Raw genomic sequence first — 26,861 nt, forward strand, 5'->3', positions numbered from 1 at the left:
TTTCCAATTCTGTGAAGAAAGTCATTGGTAGCTTGATGGGGATGGCATTGAATCTGTAAATTACCTTGGGTAGTATGGCCATTTTCACAATATTGATTCTTCCTACCCATGAGCATGGAATGTTCTTCCATTTGTTTGTATCCTCTTTTTTTTCATTGAGCAGTGGTTTGTAGTTCTCTTTGAAGAGTTCCTTCACATCCCTTGTAAGTTGGATTCCTAGGTATTTTATTCTGTTTGAAGCAATTGTGAATGGGAGTTCACTCATGATTTGGCTCTCTGTCTGTTATTGGTGTATAAGAATGCTTGTGATTTTTGCACATTGATTTTGTATCCTAAGACTTTGCTGAAGTTGCTTATCGGCTTAAGGAGATTTTGGGCTGAGATGATGGGGTTTTCTAGATATACAATCATGTCATCTGCAAACAGGGACAATTTGACTTCCTCTTTTCCTAATTGAATACCCTTGATTTCCTTCTCCTGCCTAATTGCCCTGGCCAGAACTTCCAACACTATGTTATTCGAATAGCAGTGGTGAGAGAGGGCATCCCTGTCTTGTGCCCGTTTTCAAAGGGAATGCTTCCAGCTTTTGCCCATTCAGTATGATATTGGCTGTGGGTTTGTCATAAATAGCTCTTATTATTTTGAGATACGTCCTATCAATACCTAATTTATTGAGAGTTTTTAGCATGAAGTGTTGTTGAATTTTGTCAGAGGCCTTTTCTGCATCTATTGAGATAATCATATGGTTTTTGTCATTGGTTCTGTTTATATGCTGGATTACGTTTATTGATTTGCCTATGTTGAACCAGCCTTGCATCCCAGGGATGAAGCCCACTTGATCATGGTGGATAAGCTTTTTGATGTGCTGCTGGATTCGGTTTGCCAAACACTTTTGAATGTGTTTGCTCTTGCTTCTCTAGTTCTTTTAATTGTGATGTTAGGGTGTCAATTTTGGATCTTTCCTGCTTTCTCTTGTGGACATTTAGTGCTATAAATTTCCCTCTACACACTGCTTTGAATGCGTCCCAGAGATTCTGGTATGTTGTGTCTTGGTTCTCATTGGTTTCAAAGAACATCTTTATTTCTGCCTTCATTTTGTTATGTACCCAGTAGTCATTCAGGAGCAGGTTGTTCAGTTTCCATATAGTTGAACGGTTTTGAGTGAGTTTGTTAATCCTGAATTCTAGTTTGATTGCTCTGTGGTCTGAGAGACAGTTTGTTATAATTTCTGTTCTTTTACATTTGCTGAGGAGTGCTTTACTTCCAACTATAGGGTGAATTTTGGAATAGGTGTGGTGTGGTGCTGAAAAGAATGTATATTCTGTTGATTTGGGGTGGAGAGTTCTGTAGATGTCTATTAGGTCCGCTTGGTGCAGAGCTGAGTTCAATTCTTGGATATCTTTGTTAACTTTCTGTCTCATGGATCTGTCTAATGTTGACAGTGGTGTGTTAAAGTCTCCCATTATTATTGTGTGGGAGTCTAAGTCTCTTTGTAGGTCTCTAAGGACTTGCTTTATGAATCTGGGTGCTCCTGTATTGGGTGCATATATATTTAGGGTAGTTAGCTCTTCTTGTTGAATTGATCCCTTTACCATTATGTAATGGCCTTCTTTGTCTCTTTTGATCTTTGTTGGTTTAAAGTCTGTTTTATCAGAGACTAGGATTGCAACCCCTGCCTTTTTTTGTTTTCCATTTGCTTGGTAGATCTTCCTCCATCCCTTCATTTTGAGCCTATGTGTGTCTCTGCACATGAGATGGGTTTCCTGAATACAGCATACTGATGGATCGTGACTCTTTATCCAATTTGCCAGTCTGTGTCTTTTAATTGGAGCATTTAGCCCATTTACGTTTAAGGTTAATATTGTTATTTGTGAATTTGATCCTGTCATTATGATGTTAGCTGGTTATTTTGCTCGTTAGTTGATGCAGTTTCTTCCTAGCATTGACGGTCTTTACAATTTGGCATGTTTTTGCAGTGGCTGGAACCAGTTGTTCCTTTCCATGTTTAGTGCTTCCTTCAGGAGCTCTTTTAGGGCAGGCCTGGTGGTGACAAAATCTCTCAGCATTTGCTTGTCTGTGAAGGATTTTATTTCTCCTTCACTTCTGAAGCTTAGTTTGGCTGGATATGAAATTCTGGGTTAAAAATTCTTTTCTTTAAGAATGTTGAATATTGGCCCCCACTCTCTTCTGGCTTGTAGAATTTCTGCCGAGAGATCAGCTGTTAGTCTGATGGGCTTTGCCTTGTGGGTAACCTGACCTTTCTCTCTGGCTGCCCTTAACATTTTTTCCTTCATTTCAACTTTGGTGAATCTGACAATTATGTGTCTTGGAGTTGCTCTTCTCGAGGAGTATCTTTGTGGCATTCTCTCTATTTCCTGAATTTGAATGTTGGCCTGCCTTGCTAGATTGGGGGAGTTCTCCTGGATAATATCCTGCAGATTATTTTCCAACTTGGTTCCATTCTCGCCTTCAGGTGCACCAATCAGACGTAGACTTGGTCTTTTCACATAGTCCCATATTTCTTGGAGGCTTTGTTCATTTCTTTTTATTCTTTTTTCTCTAAACTTCTCTTCTTGCTTCATTTCATTCATTTGGTCTTCCATCACTGATACCCTTTCTCCCAGCTGATCAAATTGGCTACTGAGGCTTGTGCATTCATGACGTAGTTCTCATGCTGTGGTTTTCAGCTCCATCAGGTCCTTTAAGGACTTCTGTGCATTGGTTATCCTAGTTAGCCATTTGTCTAATTTTTTTTCAAGGTTTTTAACTTCTTTGCCATGGGTTTGAACTTCCTCCTTTAGCTCGGAGTAGTTTGATCATCTGACGCCTTCTTCTCTCAACTCGTCAAATCATTCTCCATCCAGCTTTGTTCCATTGCTGGTGAGGAGCTGCATTCCTTTGGAGGAGGAGAGGCGCTCTGATTTTTAGAGTTTCCAGTTTTTCTGCTCTGGTTTTTCCCCATCTTTGTGGTTTTATCTACCTTTGGTCTTTGATGATGGTGATGTATAGATGGGGTTTTGGTGTGGATGTCCTTTCTGTTTGTTAGTTTTCCTTCTAACAGTGAGGACCCTCAGCTGCAGGTCTGTTGGAGTTTGCTGGAGGTCCACTCCAGACCCTGTTTGCCTGGGTGTCAGCAGTGGAGGCTGCAGAACAGTGGATATTGGTGAACAGCAAATGTTGCTGCCTGATTGTTCCTCTGGAAGTTTTGTCTCAGAGGAGTACCCAACCGTGTGAGGTGTCAGTCTGCCCCTACTGGGGGGTGCCTCCCAGTTAGGCTACTCAGGGGTCAGGGACCCACTTGAGGAGGCAGTCTGTCCGTTCTCAGATGTCCAGCTGCGTGCTGGGAGAACCACTACTCTTTTCAAGGCTGTCTGACAGGGACATTTAAGTCTGCAGAGGATTCTGCTGCCTTTTGTTTGTCTGTGCCCTGCCCCCAGAGGTGGAGTCTACAGAGGCAGGCAGGCCTCCTTGAGCTGCGGTGGGCTCCACCCAGTTCGAGCTTCCTGGCCACTTTGTTTACTTACTCAAGCCTTGGCAATGGCGGGTGCCCCTCCCCCAGCCTTGCTGCCGCCTTGCAGTTTGATCTCAGACTGCTGTGCTAGCCATGAGCGAGGCTCCATGGGTGTAGGACCCTCTGAGCCAGGCGTGGGATATAATCTCCTGGTGTGCCGTTTGCTAAGACCATTGGAAAAGCGCAGTATTAGTGTGGGAGTGACCCAATTTTCCAAGTGCCATCTGTCACCCCTTTCTTTGACTAGGAAAGGGAATTCCCTGACCCCTTGTGCTTCCCGGGTGAGATGATGCCTCACCCTGCTTCGGCTCACGCTCAGTGCACTGCACCCACTGTCCAACACTCCCCAGTGAGATGAACCCGGTACCTCAGTTGGAAATGCAGAAATCACCCGTCTTCTGCGTCACTCATGCTGGGAGCTGTAGACTAGAGCTGTTCCTATTCGGCCATCTTGGCTCCACTGAGTCTCAGATTCTTTTAGAAAAACTGTTAGGATTCTGCTTCCTAAACAGTGGCATCCTAAACTTCATGCAACTGGAATTTAGTAAAGAGAAATGGTAAGGTACACATACACATACAGTATTTTACAAGACAAACCCATATACACAGAAGCATAAACATTTGCATATTGAGATCATCCTGGCCAACATGGTGAAACCCTGCTTCTACTAAAAATACAAAAATTAGCTGGGTGTGGTGGCGCGTGCCTGCAATCCCAGCTACTCAGGAGGCTGAGGTAGGAGAATCACTTGAACCCGGGAGGCGGAGGTTGCAGTGAGCCGAGATTGTGTCATTGCACTCCAGCTTGGGTGGCAAGAGCAAAACTCCATCTCAAAAAGTATATATATATATTTTCATAAAGGTAAGTAGATTTGAATTGATGTTACCAGGGAGTGAAGGAGCAAATACTGTGATTTGTTTCGGTGCAGCCAGCGTTAGGCTGATTTTGGAGCTCAATTAAAATATGGATGACTGTATTAGTTTTAACATGTATTAAAACCAAATTGAAAAATAAGAAAACAGGCACTCTTATATGCTACTGGTAAGATTATACATCAGTACAACTGCAGTGGAAGGCAACATGATGATATCTTTCAAAATTACAAATCCATATACCATTTATCTGAAGAATTTCTCTTCTAAAATATATATCCTGTAGAAAAACTTATGAACGTGCAAAATGTCATGTGCAAAATGTGCTTGCAAAAGGTTGGAAACAAACCTGAGTGTTCATTGTGAAGGGACTGGTTAAATAAATTATGGTACTTCTAAACAAGAGAATATTGCATAGCCAGAAAAAAGAATGAGGATTTTTTTCTTTCTATGAATTGACATGGAATGATCTTCAAGATAATCATTAGTTGAAAAAAGTCAAGGTGTAAAAGAGTGTTTATAGTTGGCTACTATTTGTATAAAAGGCAGGAAGAAAGCATGTCAATAGATGAATGTATTTGTCTGTTCTCATACTGCTAATAAAGACATACTGGGTAATTTATAAAGAAAAAGAGGTTTAATGGACTCACAGTTCCACATGGCTGGGGAGGCCTCACAATCATGTTGGAAGGCAAAGGAAGAGCAAAGATACGCCTTAGGTGGCAGTAGGCAAGAGAATGTGTGCAGGGGAACTGCCCTTTATAAAACCATCAGATTTCGTGAGACTTATTCATTATCATGAGAACAGCACAGGAAAAACCTGCCCCTGTGATTCAGTTACCTCCCACTGGGTCCCTCCCACAACACGGGATTATGGGAGCTACAATTCCAGATAAGACTTGGGTGGGGACACAGCCAAACCATATCAATGGATTAGATTGAACCATAGGAAATTGCCATTATTAGACTGTTTTTGACCTGCAACCAATGGAAATGACAGTGGAATGACAACCACATCCATTTGGTTCCACCTAACATTTGCTTGAAGATGCATAAAATCTCTCTGAAAGTGTACACTATAAATTGACAATATTGGTTGTCTTTGGGGGCAGAGCTCAGTTAACTAGGGGGCAAGGAGGAGATTTTGAACATTGTGAATATTTAATCATGGGGATGTACTATCTATTTAGGAAATAAATAAATTACAAAAAAAATGTGGCTGAGGAAAATCATTTTCTTATCTTACTACATAATAAAACAGAAATATCATATTTCTACACCAAAGCAACTAAACATTGTTTAGTTTTCTTTTTCCTTCCACTTTGCCAGAAGACTTTAATAATGATCTTAAGATATTGTATCCAAGAAGAAAATACCAGCATCTACAGAGTTTTTGGGAAAAAGAAAAAAATTCTACATCAATAATTCTGTTCACAGAGACTGTTTCTGAGTATTTCTTCCTGGTGACTGCAACTCCTGAAACTACTATAATGACTCAACTACATTAACAAATGGAGCAGTGAAGAAGAATGGAACCATTAAGCCAGATATGAATATAAGCACATTAAAGGAAAATGAATTTTTATTCCTGCTCAATAGAATATTAGTTTTAGTGGACATGTTGAAAACTACTTCCTCAACAACTTGGATGATAACTCAAAATCCAAGTAGAAATGTCAAAAGACAGAAGGTTACACTTAGATTCACCTTTTAATAGCATTTGTATGTAAAGGTAATTAAATTTTATGAATTGAAATTTTCAAGATAGGGTGTATATCTTAGAGACCAGCACTGTACTAAACAAAGCAACTTGTTCTCAGCCAGATGCTCTAACATCAGGGGTGTTGTATCCTCACCTTATCACTGAACATAAGGAGTTTTCGATAAAAATACAACCTATGTGAGGGAATACTAAAGAATTTTAAATATTTTCTACCTCTTAAAAGAACACACAGAAATAACCCAGAAGTTTGTTTAGGGGGGAAAAAGAACTAGAGAAAATGACCTTTTTACATTTCAAATTTTATAGAAATTAAAATTTTAAGGTACAAAATGATTTTTAAGTGTTACCTGCTCAAGAATTAGCATATACTGGTTATAAAATCAGACACGAGTGATGTTCTGAAGAGGCACACTTTAAGGGCTTTCTTCAGCAAGCAAACATCAGGTGGATTTTCTTTCTTGAAATATAGGTGCCAAAAGTCTTACAGGACGCAGAGTTTTACTGCAGCCCTGGAAAGTCATGGATCACTAGGCAAACATATATTAAGTGCTACTACTGGATATAAAACATGGTCATTATATCACAAGAACCTGAATGATCAAAGAAACACTGCATTTATTTTGTGTTACACGCCATCTTATCACACTCTTTGAAAATTGTTAACCTGATTTTTAACCCAAGTGTGCTGTGACTTTCAGGTAGCCAGAGTATTAAACTTGTGAGCTCTTTCCTCAATCATTCTATGTAAACCAGAGCTTCCCTATCTCTACCCCAGTGGCTTGGCCCCTGTGCTGCTTTGTGGATCTCCTGAGACAATCTCTACTCTTTTAGAACTCTATGCTCCAGCTTCACTTAATTAAAAGTGATCACTTCAAAAATGGGCCTAATGTCAAAACAGACCCTTGCTTCCCTCATGGCAGTAGGATTCAAGATAACTTCTTCCTTTACTGTGGAATGAGGTGACCTGAGAAAATACAATTGCCTGTTAAAACTCCATCTGCTTGTTTTCTACTTTAAAGCTCACATAGTACTTTCATGGCCACCCTTTCTCTTCATTCTCATGGTAAACTCTTGTGGCAAAGTGCAAATATTATTTACCTCCACTTAAGGGCAAGGCATAGAGAGGCTCAAAGAGGTCTACAGGCCTGCCCAAGTAGTGTGACTGGGATTAGAAGCCAGTCTCTGGAATTAATGCGGGAAGATAGTGGGGACGTGAGTGTGGGCCTTATGTAGCACTTCATACGCAGGTTAGAAAGAATAATTACTTTGTACTTGTCAGGGTATCCATACAAATGTCAGAGCTTGTGTAGAAATCTGTAAAGATGAAATGAGTACAATTATGTCTAAGTGGACTTCCCTGCACAAATGTTACCAGACATTTACTTACATTTTGGATGGCAGAGGTTTCGAAATTGAGCCTGTAGAGTTTGCTCCACACCAAACATGAAACAATTCAGTTTTCTTAAAGGTGCAAAAGGATCTTTTGGCATTTAATAATAATTTTACAATATGACTAGTTTGTACCCTATATCTAGAGAGTGCTCCAACTTGCAAATCCTGGACAACTTTGTAGTTCCTTGCATCTTTGAATTGATGTGCATTGCTTTGTGTCTGAAAATTAATCAAGACCTTTTATTTGCAGTCTACTGCTTATGAAAAGCAATTTCCTGCGATCAGTAAGGACAACTTTGACATGTGCAGTTCAAGTTTCACATCTAGCAAACTCCTTCCAGCTGAAATCAAGGGAGAAATGGAGAAAACCCCTGTGACTCCAAGCCAAGGAACAGCAACCAAGTACCCTGCTAAATCCGGGGCCCTGTCCAGAACCAAAAAGAAACTCTAAGGTTCCCTCCAGTGCTGGACAGTACAAAAACAAAGCTGCTCTTGTTAGCACTTTGATGAAGGGGTAGGGGGGGAAGCGGACAGCCCTATGCTGAGCTTGTAGCCTTTTAGCTCCACAGAGCCCCACCATGTGTTTGCACCAGCTTAAAATTGAAGCTACTTATCTCCAAAGCAGCATAAGCTGCACGTGGCATTAAAGGACAGCCACCAGTAGGCTTGGCAGTGGGCTGCAGTGGAAATCAACTCAAGATGTACACGAAGGTTTTTTAGGGGGGCAGATACCCACAATTCAAGGCTGTGGGCACACTTGCTCATTTTTACTTCAAATTCTTATGTTTAGGCACAACTATTTATAGGGGAAAACAAGAGGCCAAATATGGTAATGGAGGTTCCAAATAATTATGTGCACTTTGCACTAGAAGACTTTGTTAGAAAATTACTAATAAACTTGCCATAGGTATTACAGCAGAAGTGCTTCAGTCATTCACATGTGTTCGTGAGATTTTAGGTTGCTATAGATTGTTTAACACAGCTTATTTTAAACGTAGAAAAATAGGAGATTTTGTAACTGCTTGCCATTAACTTGCTGCTAAATTCCCAATGTATTGATTAAATCAATAAAAAACAGATGTTACTCAGCACATTAATTTTTATGTTAACAAGAGGTGAATATAATAAGGTCCACTAAGCCTTTATGCAAATTATAAGTTTGGTCTACTGCTGCAATGGTAGGCACACATCTTTGGGGAAGCTCACGAAGCAAGAAACAGGGGACCATACCTCATTTCTCTTAGCATTATAGAAATCTCCTTTCACCTGGGTAACTAATTTTGCCAGTTGAAGTCAAACTGGGTGAATAGCTGCTTTCCTTTGCTTCCAAAGCAAATTCTAAAGAAAGAATTTGCAATTGCTTTTACCTTCATAAAGTCATAACCTAGTTCCATTCCAACGCCCCTTGGAATTGTCAGGTCTCCAAAATGGCCCACATCTAGCCAGCTGAGCATATACTAGTTGCATTTAAATCCACTTGGTAACTAAAAATAGTACATGTGCTTCTTGCAGTTAATTTAGAAGATACTATTGTGATTCTGAATGAGTCAAAGATATCACTGGCCTGTGTTGCCCCACGTGGTTCTGCCAGTATTTTCTTAGTACCTTCAGTGTGCTTCCATTGGGGGAACCTGCTGGCCAAGGCATATCTAGTGGAAATTGTCTGTATTTTATTTTAAACTGGCATTAACATAGCTGCTTCAAGATCTTTCTCCCTTCTTGATGTCTAGTTCCAGTCATGTTAGAAGCCCATAAACCGTATCCTGAGCTTTAAGCTTTCTCTCAGGGTTTAGTGAGCCAGTCTTTAAAGGGCGTGTTCTGTTCACCTGATGAGAACTCTGGCCTCATGAGCTAAGTGGAGCCTTCCCTTCCCTAGTAGTAGCCTCAAAGGCAGATGTGTGCACTGCAGTTCTGTCCCCTCCGGCGGGGAGAAGCAGGGACCTAGTGCACGGTGGCTGCTTGTCTCCTTGCAGAAAAGCCTAACCAAGATGGTGGCTTTGATTCTGCCTATTCCCTGGGCCTGAAAATGAAATATTCTCTATATTCAAAATACTCTTACTTTCACAGTGATATTCTTTTGGGATTAGAAGATCCTATTGTTAGAGTACTATCCACACTTCTCTTGGCCCTAAAAACTAGCGATTCTGCTCAGCAAGCTTGAGCAAAGGTCCAGAACTAACCACTAACTAAAAGATGAAGTCATTTTATAACATTTTAGTGTGTGTTCACCTTTTCCCACCTCACACCAGGCAAGGCCAACCACCCTGCCTATCATATGATGCACTCTATTAACGCCCCTCCATCGAGGCGTTCATTTGATTTGTAGGAGTCATTTTAGTAGAAATTTAGCTCACTCTTTCTAGAGAGAATTTCCACGTCATTTTTGTGTTACTTAGTTGTATTTTTGTTACTTTGTTGTGTAGAACACACTTGGACCAGGCCATGTCTGAGCTTTGTTTTCCAACAGATGTGCCTCTTTAAGGTCTGGAGATATATGGCCTTCCTCCCTCCATTTGCTTTCACAGCTGTGAAAAAAGGGCGCTCTTCCATTTCAGATTGACTTTCCATGACTGATAGGCCAACTCGAAGGCACCAATAACAAACACTGTGACACCTCCTGTGCTCCATAGCATGGGGAGCTGGGTTTTGCTGTGATCCAGCGGGACATAGTCTGTCTGGGACAGCACAGAGGTGTTATTTTCAAGGAATGCAAGTAGTGATCCGCATTCTAACTTGAGTGGCAGATAAGGCAGGCAAAATATGATAAAAAGAGAGGAATGCAGGCAAGCTGGGGACAAATTCATTTGAGGAGAATAGAGGATGATATCAGAGAAGGCCTTACATCAGAGAAGGAAGGAAAATGGGGATATGTGGAGCAAAATGAAAATAAATTATAATTAATAAAGAAGACAGGATGACAACACATGGTTCTGCCAAAGCCGGAAGCCGGAGCGAGAGGAGGGAAGCACTGCTCATAGAATATTTGGTTGTTCCAGGCCATTCTGAGGTAAACTTAGCCCCCTCCCAGGGCCCGTACACAGGCAAACCTAGAAAAAGGCATAAGCTGAGGAAACGAAGACCCAGGGAAACGGAAGCTGATATTTTAAGAGTCAGCCACAAAATTGTCCTTTCATTTTGAGTAGGAATGTTGTGTGGTGCTGCGGGGGTTGGGTGGGGGGCAGCCAAAAAAAAAATCAAAACGTCTTGTGCTTATCACGGAAATGCTTTGTTTAAATAATTCTATTTGACTCCAAAATGTAAGTTCCAGGTTAGACAGATCAAAAGCAACCAGTCTTGAAAATGAAGCTTTTTAAATTCTAGCCCTGCTGTTGGAACAGAGAATAAAGGCTTTGTTTAAACATGCATTCCCAGCAGCAAGCAGAGCTTTGAAATTGGCCAGGGAAGTTGCGTCCTATAATGGCTGCGCTTGGCTAGAGACCAAGGAGCTGTGGCCTCTGGGAAATGATCCTGGGCTGGATATTTTCTATCTGCCCCTCCAGAACCACTCTGCCTGCTCTGCCCTCTCTGCCCAGTGAGGCTGATCTTCAGGGACTGCATTAACACACTCCCTGGGCTTCTGGATTCATTGGCGTTCTGTCAATGAAGGCACCAAGGGGAGATGAGAGAAGGGGAGAGCCAGGTCCAGACGCTGACCCCTGAGTGCCTCCCTGCTCTGGGCCGGGCTGCTGGGCATTTGCTGCCTTCTTTGGTGGGTGCGGCTCCTGCCAGGCAGCCCTCTTACAGCTGTGTCCCCTGCCCTTGCAGGCCAAGACCAGCCTGTTGCCCTGGCTACTATGTCTTCCTTTGTGGGTTTTCCTAAACCCTCTCAGTGCCTTTATGAACAGTCTCTGTTAAACCCTCAGCTTCCGCATTTGAGTTTACCATCTGTCTTCGGCTGCAACCCAAGTGGTGGAGACCCTTTCCTTATCAGTGCTGCATTGTTCCTGACCCAGGGTAGTTTTGTCTCTGGCTGCCAGTCTCCTACCAAAGTACAGTAAAGGGCAAAAAAGATAAATGAGCTCTTCCTGACAAAAAGAGATGCACCTGGGTGGTCACTAAGGGTTGGGGAGGGGCTGGTAGGGAGATGTTCCTGAGGTTGGGACCCAGGTAGAGCAGGATACCTGGAGCGTTGCCCGACACCGAACCCGAAATCTGAAATTGTCTGGGCTCAAGGTTTGGGAGCCTAAAGAATGCAGCACTTCACTGTGACAGCCAAGAGGACCTGGGAGGAGGCCACCCTACACTGGCTGCTGGCTGCCAATGAGGGACCAGGGAAGGGGCTTCCAGGGGACCCCGTGGAGCCCAGGAAGCACAGGAGACCTGAAGACAAGACGTCTCCTGGGCTTCATGTTCGCTTCATCTCTACAAGCACTGAAATCACTTTACAAAAGCATTTTAAGGTAAAAATTTTTACTATTCAAAGGTCTCACATCGTTCAGTTGTACTCTTCAGGATCCTGCATTTTTCTGAGTGAACTGGCTGAGAACTGATTTTGATTTCTGTTCAGTACATTGTTATCACTTAATTCTCATTGGTGAGCCAATTTTCTTTGCCTTTGTTCTTCAAAGCGAGGCCCCATCCGCAGCTGTCTTGCATTTTTGTGGCTGCCTTCTTCAGTCCCTACTATAATCAGCTCAACTCTGTGCTTGCTGGGTCAGTTCTCCATATTTCCCTGAATAATCTGGGTCAGCCCTCAGAGGAGTGGTGGGGGTTTCCACCACTGCCCCATTGGGAAGATTAATAGAACCTTTGCAGTGTCACTATGGCACTCTCAGGGACCTGCCCTTCCCTGTTGCCCAGTGCCATCCCAGGTACCTTAGCCAGATCTGGACCTCCTCCTCCAAACATGCATCAGGTCCTGTCCTGGCCCAGAGAATGGGACTAGAGACGCCGTGCAGACCCTGTCTCCATCCAGGCTTCTGCTGGTTTCTCTCCTAACTAGATCCTGTGGCATCTTCACACCATAACCAGGGCATTGATACTGGGGCCATAGAAGTCTCCCTGCCCTTTGGGGACCAAAACCTCCCTATAGGCAAAATCCTGAAGCCAGGCTATTCTTTAGGAAAGCTCAGTCAGCACAAAAAGTTGTCTCCATCCCCAGGAGCAATTGCAAGGCTGGAGGAGTCAGCATTCCCGTGTGACTTAAGGGTGGATCGGGTCGGGTGGAAGATGGAGAGCAACTGACCCCCTCACTGGACCCTGAGGAAGACGCTCTTGCAGGGAGGTGGCAGCTGATATTTCCTGGTCCAAACACTGGCTTCCACTTAGTTACTAGAATCAAAGTCTTTGCAAGCTGGGCTTTGAGCTATAGTAGTGGATGGGATCCATTTTAACTAAAACCCCCTTTCAGAGTGGTGATGTAACAGCAGCAACATTTACAGAGCACTTACCACATGCCAGACACCATTCTAAGCACTTTACATGTATCAGTTCTTTCCATTCTTACCACAGCCTGTGAAGTTGATACCATTATTATCTCTACAGAGAAATGAATTAAGGCACAGAGAGATTAAGAACCGTGTCCAAGGTCACACAGCTAAGAAGTAGCAGAACGAAAACTGGAACCCGGCCAGTGGGCTCAAGTATCACTGTTGTACTATGCCTCTCAAGGTGTTTGTATTTTTGCTCCCCTACTCTTTAGGCCTAAGCTACGATGAAGTTTGATCCCAGAGTTTCAAAAGACCAAGCAACTCACAAACACCTCTGTCTCCAGCAGGAGCCTAGAGTGATAATTTTGACAGGTTTGGGCTTGAGATTTCAGAAGGGAGTGGAATTATTTTGCATGTTGACAAATTTGGTGGAGACTCAAGCACTATATCAGGGAAAGCTGCATTCTGAAGGACTTTGCGTGATAAAATTAAGTTCTCAAGGCTTTAACTGGTCCTTTTGTGTGGAGCAGTCTTTAGAAGCCTTTGAATATGTTTTTAATTGAAGAGAGAAAACAGACTCCGTTCCTTCCTCAGGAATTCACAGGGACCATCCTTTCTGTGCAGACGTGACAGATCGATGCTTACCAGGAGCAAAGTGTGATTCCCATCTCAGGGCAGCTGGGGGTTAGAATCACTATCATGTTTCGATTTCCCACATCCCTTCATCAGGTGGTGTGAGCAGCTGTGCTGTTGAGCAGGTGGAGTTCAGACGTGGAGTCCACCTCCTCATCCTGCATTCCTCTAGCTTTCGCCATTGCTCACTTCTTTAGAGGACTGTTAGGCGCAGTGACGTTTTGTCCCTTTCGCATTGACACCGTCCTGGTTCAGGGGTCAGCTGTGTTCCCATAGGCTCAGCGGATTCTGTGGTTCAGGACAGGGGAGACGTCTGCTCTGGGCCTAAGCCAGCAGCTGGGGATGGTGCCACCTCCCCCTGGCTGCCCAACTCCCAGGCCACTGCCTGCCACTTGGTCCCAGGAGAAGAGAGGCAGTTCTTATTCAGGATCCTCATTGCTGTTTTGGAACTTTGGAAGAAAAGGCTTCTAGCTACCCAAAACCATGCAAATGGATAAATTTTTATAAGAGTTGTTTTTCTTCCAGAAGCAGTTACCTGGTTGTAGCTTCAGTCTCTTGCCCCCATCAGCACAGAAATTAGTCATGAGACTGTAGTCATTTAGCCACTTAAGTTTCATATCAACTTTCTGCTCACCAACTCTTTTATACCAGTCCCTGACCAGGCTTCATTGTTGTGTAGCCCAGCCCATGTGAAATCTTGGCAGAAATGTCTTACCTGCAGTGATTCTGATTGCTTGGAGGGGAACAGTCTGACCACCACCAAAATCTTTTTCTTTTCCTGTAAGATGACCAGCATCAGACCCCGTGGCAACAGCATGGACAGAGTTGTACGAAAGATGTTCATTAAGAACTGGATTGGCCGGGCATGGTGGCTCATGCCTGTAATCCCAGCACTTTGGGAGGCCGAGGTGGGCGGATCACGAGGTCAGAGATCGAGACCATCCTGGCTAACACGGTGAAACCCTGTCTCTACTAAAAATACAAAAAATTAGCCGGGCGTGGTGGTGGGCGCCTGTAGTCCCACCTACTCGGGAGGCTGAGGCAGGAGAATGGCGTGAACCTGGGAGGTGGAGCTTGCAGTGAGTGGAGATAGCGCCACTGCACTCCAGCCTGGGCGAAAGAGCAAGACTCCATCTCAAAAAAAAAAAGAACTGGATTGAGAGACTCAGTCATTCATTCAAGAAATAGTTATTGGCCACCTACCATGTGCCAGGCACTGATAGGCGCTGGATATAAAACCATGTGAAAGGCAGTCAAAACCATTGCCCAACATAGGGAGCTTGTAGCCATGGGGGCACAGAGGCAGGTGATGGCCATCTATACAAATGCATAAAATAATTATATATTGTGATTAGAGATAAGGAATTTCTATATAGAGTGCTATCATAGAGGATTACAGGATAGGAACCCTCTGGAAAGCCTCTCTAAGGAAGCCAACCATAGGAAGAGCCGGAGAGAGATGGTTTAGGCAGAGGGAACAGGGGAAGAGCTTGATGGAGTCCAGGACTTGGCCCAAAGGCCACGATGATCAGGGAAGGGGAGAGGCAGGGGTCAGGTCCTGCAGGATTTAGGGGGCCACAGGAAGAAACCCTTTTATTCTAAATGCACTGGGAAACCATTGAGGGCTTAACATCTGATTATGTGTTTAAAGGATCCGTTTGTCTTCTGTGTAAATGAATTATGCAAAGTGGAACAAAAGTGGAAGCAGGGAGATTAGTTAGAGGACATTGAATAAGATGGTGGCAGAGAAGATGGAGAGAAATGGGTTGATATGAAATATGTTTTGGAAATCCAATTGATAGGATTCAGTGATGGATTAGAGGTGATGGTTGAAGAAGAATGGGTGAGGAGGCCAAGGATGACTTTGGCTTCAGTAACCGGATTGATGGTGGTTTCGCTTCCTGGGGAAGGCCAGGCCTGGGTTGGCAGTGGAATGAAGAGTTCTACTGTAGGGTCCTGCCCTACAGGGCCTAGTGGGTGTTCTCTTCGTGTGTGGAGATGAGAGATTGTAAAAAAATAAGAGACAAGACTAAGAGTATGAAAGACAGCTGGGCCCAGGGGACCACTACCACGAATGCGTGCAGTCCGGTAGTGGCCCCGAATGGTGGATGCACTGCTATTTATTGTATACAAGGCAAGGGGGCAGGATAAGGAGAGTGAGTCATCTCAAGTGATTGATAAGGTCAAGCAAGTCACGTGTTTACAGGACAAGGGGCCCATCCCTTTGTGGTAGCCGAAGCAGAGAGGGAGGACAGCATACGTCAGCGTTTTATCTATGCACTTATCAGAGAGATCAAAGACTTCAATACTTAAACTATTTCTGCTACTGCTATCTTCTAGGAACTTAAAAGGAGGACCAGGTGTACAGGCGGAACATGAAAGTGAACAAGGAGTGTGACCACTGAAGCACAGCACCACAGGGAGACGTTTAAGCCTCCAGATGTCTGTGGGCAGGCCTGGCTAATGTCCGACCTCCCGCAAGAGGCTGGTGGAGCAGAGTGTTCTCTAACTCCTCCAAAGAAAAGGAGTTTCCCTTTCACGGTCTGCTGAGTAAAGGGCACCTTCCCAGGCACTGGCATTACCGCAAGACCACGGTGCCCTCAAGCAGCCCTTATCCAGGCGTGACAGAGGGCTCACACTCTTGTCTTCTGGTCACTTCTCACAATGTTCCTTCAGCTCCTGACTCTGCACTGGCTGGTTATTCCTTGGTTATAATAATAAAACAGATTAATACTAAAAACTAATTATTATTATTATCCATATATGATCATCTCTATATCCTATTTCTAGTATAACTTTTCTTATTCTAACTACTTTCTTTATTATATTGGGACAGCTTGTGCCTTCACTCTCTTGCCTCGGCAGCTGGGTAATTTTCTGCCCATATCTAGCTGGTCGTATGAAGTTTGAGATCTCTATCAGACCTCAAAGTGGAGATGACTACTTGAGATGGATTTAAGGGTTGGAGCAGATCAAGGTGGATAGAGAGAAAAGGGCCCTAAGGTGGAGAAGGATGTGAAGAGACCCAGAGTTAATAGCGCAATTGTGTGCAGAGGCTTCTGGGTGCCTGACAGGGCTCACAGAATCCAGGGAGACCTGGTATCAAGGCACCATCTTGGTCCACACAGCAAGTGTGTCTCCCTCACTCAAGGACTAGGCAGTGACTGTACTTTGGCAAGAAGAAGGATGAGAATGGAGTGGAATGACATGAAATGCCATTCGGAGAAATATCCCTGGGAGATGTGGCCAAATCTCCTTATTGCTTGATTAATTGAATCTGAATAGTGACAGTTTACAAGCCCTCAATAGCTAAATCATAATTCCGTAGCCTTCCATTAGCAATAAATCAGAAAATGGTGGGCCAGGTACTTTGCTGGAACCCATATTTGCAGAATCCTGGACTGTCTGAACTGTTCCTTCAGCCCAACTCTTCCTCAGTGCAGAAGCTGCACCCACAGCCTCCTCCAGTGAGCTCCCACCTCTGATGACACGTTCCTGGGGTTGGGGGCTCCCTACCTCCCAAGGCAGACAAATTCCACTCTGGAAACACCTAAGTGTGAGAAAATTCTTCCTATCATCTGACACCTGCTGCTCACTGGCCCTTCTGGAACTCTTTAAAGGCCTCTCCAGCTGCCACATCCAGCCCCTTGGGTTTGAAGGTGATTCCCACAGCCCTGTGTGCCTTCTCCAGGCTAAACATCCCCATGTCTCTTGGACTCCTCCTTAGTGACATGTTTCTAGGCCCTTCATTCTAGTTCATCTGGGTCTTTTTCCAAAATTGAAGTCAGGCCTCCAAGTGTGGCCCGTCACCCCCAGTCCTCGGAACACTGTGCGTCTCTCACTGCAGTCCATTGTGTTCCTGTTAACAGGGATTCGTGGACAATCTAGTTTGAGTTTACCAGGACAGGCTTTAATGACAGTGTGTCCCTGAAGCATGGTTATTTTCCTATCAATGTCCTTGTGGTGGACTCTCAGTGACCGCTAAAGAGCCTTTTTGCAGTGTGTTGCCTGAGGGGAGCAACAGAGAGTGTGTTGAGTCAATGTTCTGGGGTTGGGTCTGAGTCACAGAGCCCTGAGATTATCCAGGAAGACACACTCATTTTCCTTAAGTATCGGTCTTGCTAATTATCCACTGAGATATATGGGGAGGGAAGAAGGCACAAACTGAATTACAGGTCTGCTTGCCAGAGGATGCCTTAGTGGCTTAGCTCCTGCTGAGGTGGCGGTGGGAAACAGGAGAGGTTTGGCAACCTCAGACAGGACCTGTCCTGGACCCTCCAAACAGGGTGAGCACAGGTGTGGTCTGTGTCTGTGTAAGCTGCACGTCCCCACGCCTCCCGCCCACAGGCACTGGGGCACATTAACTTCTGTGCCTAAATGGAATGGCTCTGAGCCCTCTCTCCCCATGCTACTATCAGGAATCTGAGTTTTTTGCAGGGAAGACTCTGAGCGCCCACCCCTGAACATCTCTGACAATTCCCAGGAGTGTTCACACATGTCCTTGTCCACTTGTGGCTCTTTGCCTGAGGCAGAGGCTCAGATGTGTCACTTTTGATGTCCTTGCCTCTCACTTTCATTTCCAGGGCTTCTGCTCCCCAGCTACCATCAGCGACTGTGCAGCCTCTGGTCAGCCAGGGGCTGTGGTGGCAGCTGCCCAGCAAGATGCCATATGTCCAGTGTGATGAGCGCCAGGCCCAAATCCCAAGTGTCACCCCAACGTAGCATGACACAGCAGCCGGGCTCTGCGATCCTCCATATTCCTCGCTGCAGGGTATCCCTTCATGTGGACTGACCTCGTGGAGTGGAGTGGATGTGGGTGGTAAGGGTGTGCTGGTACATAAGCTGTAGGATGTGGGGGTGGGGGCGAGGCAGGAGTTGGGAAGAGGTGTCGTGTGGGAGAGGCACGGTGCATACTGTGGTTACAGAGGGATATGGGTGGGAAGGAGGTCCCAGCAGAGATTGCTCTGGCCCTTCCCTTCTGGGTCTCAGAAGCTCCCCAGGTAATCCTGACATGCAATGTATCTGTTTCCTATCTGGGCTCCAAACTAAAGGGATTTGTAGGCTATTTCCAAATTGCAAGGAACATAATGGAAAAAGCGTATCTGCCTATGGTGAAATGGCTCAGACCACACTCACCTAAAGTTTTTGGGTAATAAAATATTTCAAGACACAGAGCTCACAAAAGAAATAATGACAGGCATCGTTGGAGGTACAAAAGGTGAGAGGTAGTCCAGCCCCTCACTGTACAGCAAGGCCCAGGGACAGGGTATTTCAGCTGCTCGGTGCTCACTAGACCAGAAGCCAGGTGGGGTGTCGGCTACAAGTGGGGTGCTGGGTGCTAGGTGATCTCTCATGTTTCTGCATTCAGGATGTTCGTTGTGGGATAAATCTTCCCCCTGTGGGATCCTTATATGGGGATCAGGGCAGGCACAGGCTCCTGTGGCTTAGTCACTCACAGCCCCAGCAGCTGTCCCTGCTTTCATTCTCCCTGGGTTAACAGCAGGATCCCTAACCCTTAGCCACAATGGAGCGGGAAAGGGGCAGCCAGGAGACTCTCGGCTGACAGATTACTTGGAATACCCCTTACCAATTATGTAGCAGTCCCCACCACTGCCTTTGCAAGTTAGATTTAAAATGAGGTGTGTTTTCTTAATTTTTTTTTTTATTTTAATAGCTTGTGGGTTACAAGTGGTTTTTGGTTACACGGATGAATTGTACAGTGATGAAATCTGAGATTTTAGTGCACCTGTCACCTGAGTAGTGTACATTTTACCCAATATGTAGGTTTTTTATCCTTCACCACCCAACACTCCTCCTTCTGAATCTCCATAGTCCATTATACCACTCTGTATGCCTTTGCATACCCATATCTTAGCTCCCACCTATAAGTGAGGACATAGGGTATTTGATTTTCCATTCCTGAGTTACTTTACTTGGAATAGTGGCCTCCAGCTCCATCCAAATTGCTGCAAAAGACATTATTTCATTCTTTTTTATGGCTGAGTAGTATGCCATGGTGTATATATACCACATTTTTAAAATCCAGTCATTGGTTGATGGGCACTTAGGTTGGTTCCGTATCTTTGCAATTGTGAATTGTCCTGCAATAAACATACATGTGCAGGTGTCTTTTTGATATAATGACTTATTTTCCATTGGGTAGATACCCAGTATTGAATTGAATGGTCGATCTACTTTTAGTTCTTTGTGAAATCTCCATACTGTTTTCCATAGGGGCTGTACTAATTTACATTCCAACCAGCAGTGTATAATTGTTCCCTTTTCACCACATGCCCACCAACATGTATTATTTTTTGACTTTTTAATGACGGCCATTCTCTTTTTTTGAGACGGAGTTTCGCTCTTGTCACCCAGGCTGGAGTGCAATGGCATGATCTTGGCTCACTGCAACCTCTGCCTCCTGGTTTCAAGTGATTCTCCTGCCTCAGCCACCTGAGTAGCTGGAATTACAGGCGCCCATGACCATGCCAAGCTATTTTTTGTATTTTTAGTGGAGATGAGATTTCACCATGTTGGCCAGGCTGGTCTTGAAGTCCTGACCTCAAGCGATCCACCCATCTCAGCCTCCCAAGGTGCTGGGACTACAGGCATGAACCACTGTGCCTGGCCAATAATGGCCATTCTTAAGGCTCATATACTGTTGGTGGGAGTATAAATTAGTTCAACCATTGTGGAAAACAGTGTGGTGATTCCTCAAAGACCCAAAAACACAAATACCATTCAACCCAGCAGTCCCATTACTGGGTATATACCCAAAGGAATATAAATTGTTCTATCATAAAGACACATGCACGTGTATGTTCATTGCAGGATTATTCACAATAGAAAAGACATGGAATCAGCCTAAATGCCCATCATTGGTAGACTGGATAAAGAAAATGTGGTATATATACACCATGGAATACTATGGAGCCACAAAAATAAATGAGGTCATGTCCTTTGCAGGAATATGGATGGAGATGGAGGCCATTATCCTTGGCAAACTAACACAGGAACAGAAAACCAAATACCATATGTTCTCACTTATAAGTGGGAGCTAAATGATGAGGACTCGTGGATAGCACAAAGAGGGGAACAACAGACACTGGGGTCTATCAGAGGGTGAAGGGTGGGTGGAGGGAGAGGATCAGAAAAAATAACTAATGGGTACTAGGCTTAATATTGAAGTGACAAAATAATCTGTACAACAAAGCGCCCATGACAGAAGTTTACCTATATCACAAACCTGCACATATAACCCTGAACTTAAAAGTTAATTAAAAAAAAAGGGCATTCTTCAAGAGTAATGTGGTACCTCATTGTGGTTCTAATTTGCATTTCGCTGATGATTAGTGATGTTGAGCATTTTTTCATATGTTTGTTGGCCATTTGTATATCTTCCTTTGAGAAATGTCTATTCATGTCTTTTCCTACTTTTTGATAAGATTATTTGTTTTTTTCTTGCTAATCTGTTTGAGTTATTTGTAGATTCTAGATATTAGTTCTTCATTTGATGCATAGTTTGCTAATATTTTCTCCCCTTCTGTGGGTTGTCTGTTTACTCTGCTGATTATTTCTTCTGCTGTGCAGAAGCCTTTTAGTTTAATTAGGTCCCATTTATTTATTTTTGTTTTTGTTGCATTTACTTTGGGTTCTTAGTTATGAATTATTTGCCTAGGCCAATGTGCAGGAGAGTTTTTCCTAGGTTATCTTCTTGAGTTTTTATGGTTTCAGGTCTTAGATTCAAGTCTTTTGAGCCATCTCGAGTTGATTTTTGTATAAGGTGAGAGATAGGGATCCAGTTTCATTGTTCTACATATGGCTAGCCAGTTTTCTCAGCACTATTTATTAGATAGGGTCTCCTTTCCCCAATTTATGTTTTTGTGTGTTTTGTTGAAGACCAGTTGGTTTTAAGTATTTAGCTTTATTTCTGTGTTCTCTTTTCTGTTCCATTGGTCTATGTGTCTACTTTTATACTGGTACCACGCTGTTTTGGTAACCATAGCCTTGTAGTATAATTTGAAGTCTGATAATGTGATGCCTCCAGATTTTTTCTTTTTGCTTAGGATTGCTTTGGGTATTTGGGCCTTTTTTGGTTCCATGTGAATTTTAGGATTTTTTTTTTCTAATTCTGTGAAAAAAGATGTTGGTGTTAGGATAGGAATTGCACTGAATCTGTAGCTTACTTTCAGCAGTGATATAGTTTGGCTGTGTCCCCACCCAAATCTCATCTTGAATTATAGTTCCCATAATCCCCACATGTCGTGGGAGGGACCAAGTGGGAGGTAATTGAATCATGAGGGCATTTATTCTCATGCTGTTCTGGTGATGGTGAGTGAGTTCACATGAGATCTGATGGTTGTTTTTGTTTGTTTGTTTGTCTGTTTGTTTTTTTGAGATGGAGTTTCGCTCTTGTTGCCCAGGCTGGAGTGCAATGGTGCGATCTTGGCTCACTGCTACCTCCGCCTCCCAGGTTCGAGTGATTCTCCTGCCTCAGCCTCCCGAGTAGATGGGATTACAGGCAGGCACCACCATGCCTGGCTAATTTTGTGTTTTTATTAGAGACGGGGTTTCTCCATGTTGATCAGGCTGGTCTCAAACTCCCGACCTCAGGTGATCCACCCACCTCGGCCTCCCGAAGTGCTGGGATTACAGGCTTGAAGCGATCTTATGGTTTTATAAGGGGCTTTCCCCCACTTTGCTCTGAACTTCTGCCTGCTGCTGCCATATGAAGAAGGATGCATTTGCTTCTCTTTCCATCATGATTGTAAGTTTCCTGAGGCGTCCCTAGCCCTGTGGAACGGTGAGTCAATTAAACCTCTTTCCTTTATAAATTACTCAGTCTTGAGTATTTCTTCATAGTAGCCCAAGAATGGACTAATACAGGCAGTATGGTCATTTTCATGATATTGACTCTTCCAGTTCATGAGCTTGGGATGTGTTTCTAGTTGTTTGTGTCATCTATGGTTTCTTTCAGCAGTTTTTGTAGTTATCTTTGTAGGGATCTTTTACCTCCTTGGTTAAGTATATTCCTAGGTATTTTATTTTTTGCAGCTGTTGTAAAAGGGATTAAGTTCTTGATTTGATTCTCAGCTTGGTCATTGTTGGTATAAAGCAGTGCTACTGATTTGTGTACATTGATTTTATAACCTGAGACTTTACTGAATTTATTTATCAAATCTTGGAATCTTTTGGAGGAGTCTTCAGGGTTTTCTAGGTATATGATCATATAATTGGTGAACAGCTGTAGTTTGACCTCCTCTTTTCCAATTTGCCCTTTCTTTCTCTTGGCTCATTGCTCCAGCTAGGACTTCCAGTACTATATTGAATAGAAGTGGTGAAAGTGGGCATCTTTGTCCTGTACCAGTTATCAGGGGGAATGTTTCAACTTTTCCCCATTCAGTATGATGGAGTACTGTGGGTCTGTCATACATGGCTTTTATTATTTTGGGGTAAGTCTCTTCAATGGCTAGTTTGTTGAGAGTTTTTGTCATAAAGGATGCTGTATTTTGTTGAATACTTTTTCTGTATCTATTGAAATGATCATATGAGTTTTATTTTTAATTATGTTTATATGATATATCCCATTTTGAAGTGTGTTTTAATTGGCCAGTTTTTAGGGGGGATTTATTTTAGACAAAGGTGAAGATTAAGGGGTCTGCAATGGCCCTGCCTAGGCAATGGATCCAGCAGCATCAACCCCACAACTATAGGGGTATCTACTGGTCACTCTCGATTAATGGGGACATCATCTCTTAGCTTCTAGTTTTTGCTTTGGCTATGTCTTGGTTGAAGGAAAATGGAGGTTTGTACAAGGTGCAAAGGGGCACAGTCGAGTTAGTGGTTTTGATAAATGGACCAACATGGGCAGGATATAGGACACTGGGGAGGAGAGAAGTGATACTAGGAAAACAGCTTCAGATTATGCTTCTGAAGCTGGGAGGTTAGGGAAGCTTCTACAGTGGAGCCTTTCCTGCCCAGTCAAACTGTTGAGGACTTCAGGTTTCAGACTATACTAGGGATGGTTGGAGCCAAAGTGTGGCAGCTGGAAGATGTGATCTCACTTAAAAGAAATGCAGAATCGGCTGGGCGCAGTGGCTCATGCCTATAATCCCAGCACTTTGGGAGGCTGATGCAGGCGGATTACGAGATCAGGAGATCGAGACCATCCTGGCCAACATGGTGAAACCTGTCTCTACTAAAAATACAAAAAACTAGCCAGGCATGGTGGCGGGTGCCTATAGTCCCAGCTACTCAGGAGGAGTCAGGGGAATCACTTGAACCTGGGAGGCAGAAGTTGCAGTGAGCTGAGATCATGCCACTGCACTCCAGCCTGGTGACAGAGTGAGACTCCATCTAAAAAAAAAAAAAAGAAAAAAGCATCAAAGCCTGCCAGGACAAGACTTTATTGCAAATGCCTCTCCACTTGCAGAGATCAGACCTGATGAAGAAAGTGCACAGGTGAGAAGTGGGGAAGGAGAGCTCGGAGAACCAAATTCTGTCTTAAGCCATCTGCCTTCTCCTGGCTTTGGCTAATGGTATTAAATACCCTCCACCCAGCCCCACCCAACATGCACATGTGAACAAACGTGTGTGCAGCTTCTGTCCCTCACTGCTGCAGGGGACAGATTTGAGCTTGCCCCCATGACATGCTTAGACACACATAAAGTCATAGTCACTTCTGCCCCCTCCTGCCCAGGACCCAGGTTCCCAAGGATCAACTGAGATCCCTGTTTCCCAGAGCCATGCCCTGGTGGCTGTCGCTCAGTGATGCTTGGGCTGGCTGGAATCAGCTCTGACCCTGCTCATTCCCCTGGAGCCTCTTTGGAATATTCCCTGGGTGGCTGGCTCTGGAAGGAAGCAAAGGAATGCATTTGCCCTGTTGTAAGTATGGAAATCTAAGTAGCCTGAGTGCCTGGAGATTAGCCTGTATTCTCCAAGCTGAGTTTCCCAACTCTCCTGGCTAGGACCCCTTGTATTAGTCCATTTTCGCACTACTATAAAGAACTGCCAGAGACTCTTTTCCAATTTGCCCTTTCCTTTATGAAGGAAAGAGGCTTAATTGACTCACGGTTCCACATGGCTGGAGAGGCGTCAGGAAACTTACAATCATGGCAGAAGGCAAAGGGGAAGCAAGGCACCTTCTTTACAAGGTGGCAGGAAGGAGAAGTGCCAAGTGAAGGGGTAAGAGCCCTCTATAAAACCATCAGATCTCATGAGAACTCACTGTCATTAAAACAGCATGGGGGAAACCGCCCCCATGGCTCACTGATCTGCCTCCACTTTCTAGGGAAAAAGAATTTGCAAATAAGGAAGTTGCAGACACCTCACTGCTGGCACCATGTGTGAACTGCCTACATTCTATTAAGGAATATAAGCTTAAACACATCCTAAAGCAATTATCTGTGAATTTGAAAATCATTGAGTAGTTCTATTATTTTTGCCTTGACCATATATGGCCAGTTACTTAAATTAACACAAGTTCCAGGAGTGCATCACCAATAATAAGTTTCTTTCTGTCAAGCAATGGGGGGAGGAAGTGGTGAGTAATTCCTGCCTCTGAGGTAGCCATGGGATAGACATGTTTTCCATTTGAACCCATATGGATGCCTGCCTTAAATGCTAGTTGTTAGAAAGATGTACATTGGAAACCCTATTGCAAATAAAAGTCACTGCAAGTTGTAGGGTTAACCAACAAGCAACTAAATTGATAATGATGAAGCTAAATTAATAGTAGTCTGTAGTTAAAAGGCAAGAGTAACGTTAATTAAAACCACAGTCACTCAGGATGGCATCTCTTCAAACCTTGCAAGTGTGCATTTCTGTGGGAGCATTAGTGCTGCCAGACTCTTTAGGAGGGCTTGGCATCAGAATCCTCTGGAAACACATTAATAAATTTAGTCTGTGCTGCAAGATGGAGGAAATGTTATCTGTTAAAATTCCTCATAGGAAGGGAACTATACTTCCCTGCCAAATATCCCTTGGTGGGTCCTCGGGCTAGGAGATGAGGCGGCTGCCAGACCAGAATCTGGAGAGAGCTTTGAGGGAGAGGTGGGCTGGTGGAAGGGTGGGTTGGGGAATATGTGTCCACTGCTCTGGGCAAACAGGGAGAAAAGAACAGCGAGATAATTGAAACCCTCTGTCTGCAATGTGACCTCTCTGCGTGAACATCACTGTTACAGGCTAAATGTTTGTGTCCCCTCCTCCAAATTATTGTGTAAAGCTCCAACCCTACCCCCAGTGTGACTGTATCTGGAGGTAGGGATTTTATAGAGGTATGTTATGGTTAAATGTGGTCACAAGTTTGGGGCCCAGAGCCAATAGTATTAGTGTCCTTATAAAAAGAGACACTGGAGACCCCGAGTATGAACTATCCTTCTCTCTCTCTGTCTCTCTCTCTCTTTCTCTGCCAGTGAGAAGGTGGCCATCTGCAAGGCAGGAAGAGAGCCCTCACTAGAAACTGAACCTGCAAGGACATTGATCTTGGACTTTCCAGCCTCCAGAACTGTGAGAAAATAAATTTCTCTCATTTGAGCCACACGGTTTGTGGTATTTTATTATGGCAGCTCGAGCAGATGAAAATAACCTCCTACCTCTACCAACGCCCCCAACCTCCTAGCTCACAGAGTACAAGGGGGTTGGGGGTGGGAGCTAGGGAGGGGCCTGAGCTCTGTGCTCTAATTGGCCCTTGAGTGAGCTCCTGTGGACCCTGGGGCAGGTGAGAGGTAGTGGGAGCCCAGTGGCACAGAGAGAAGCATCAGAAAGTCAGCCCTGGCAGCTTGGAGACATCAGCCAGAGCTCTGCACTTCCACAGGCTGTCTAACTGGATTTGGAGGCAGCAAGGGCCTCAGCTGACAGCTGGGAAGACACATATAAGCACTGCGTTAATAACTTTGGTGCTTACATAATTGGGTATCAGTAAGCAGGCCTGAGATGAAAGAAGACAGGGAAGACCAGGAATTGCATGTTGTCGTGGCTAAGAGCCCAGGAAGGCACCTGAACACTTGGACTGCTGGTGAGAGGCAGGAGGGGCCTCTGGGCCCCCTGCGGCTGCAGCCACAGCCCCCTCTTTGAGAACCACTAGCCAAAGGCACAGGTTCCAGGGAGGCCCCCAGAAGGCCACCCACTTGCATTTTTCCAGCTCACACTCAGCCATGTTTTTCCAGGAACTCCACGCCCCACAACCTGCAGCCTGGGCCTCAATCACTGGGATGATCCCCCTGTGAAGAGGGTCTGCTTATAGCTGGGTCCATCACGGTGGCAGTGGAGCCAGCGTCACCTGGTGATGCCGCTGAGGACCAGTAGAGCCATCTGGGCCTGAGACCACCCTGAGCCCCCTGTGTGGAGGCCCCTCCTGTCC

At 44.4% G+C, this 26,861-nt stretch overlaps 1 protein-coding gene across 21 annotated transcripts in view; it reads left to right on the top strand.

Moving 5' to 3' along the window:
* The window catches only part of STK33 (serine/threonine kinase 33), a 225,311-nt gene extending 199,271 nt beyond the window's left edge, over positions 1 to 26,040 (top strand). For 12 of the 21 annotated variants that reach the window (XM_054438437.2, XM_054438443.2, XM_054438439.2 and 9 more), the window contains one exon: positions 7,750 to 8,588. In XM_054438437.2, coding sequence (XP_054294412.1) covers positions 7,750 to 7,950 — 201 coding nt within the window. In that variant the 3' untranslated portion in view covers positions 7,951 to 8,588. Of the gene's footprint in view, positions 1 to 7,749; positions 8,591 to 15,841; positions 16,237 to 25,914 lie in introns of those variants that run through there. The other 9 variants (XM_054438441.2, XM_063671961.1, XM_054438429.2 and 6 more) reach the window with 5 other exon arrangements.
* The last annotated feature ends 821 nt before the right edge of the window (positions 26,041 to 26,861 follow it).

The sequence above is a fragment of the Pongo pygmaeus genome, chromosome 9 (genome assembly GCF_028885625.2).
Source record: "Pongo pygmaeus isolate AG05252 chromosome 9, NHGRI_mPonPyg2-v2.0_pri, whole genome shotgun sequence".
NCBI lineage: Eukaryota > Metazoa > Chordata > Mammalia > Primates > Hominidae > Pongo > Pongo pygmaeus.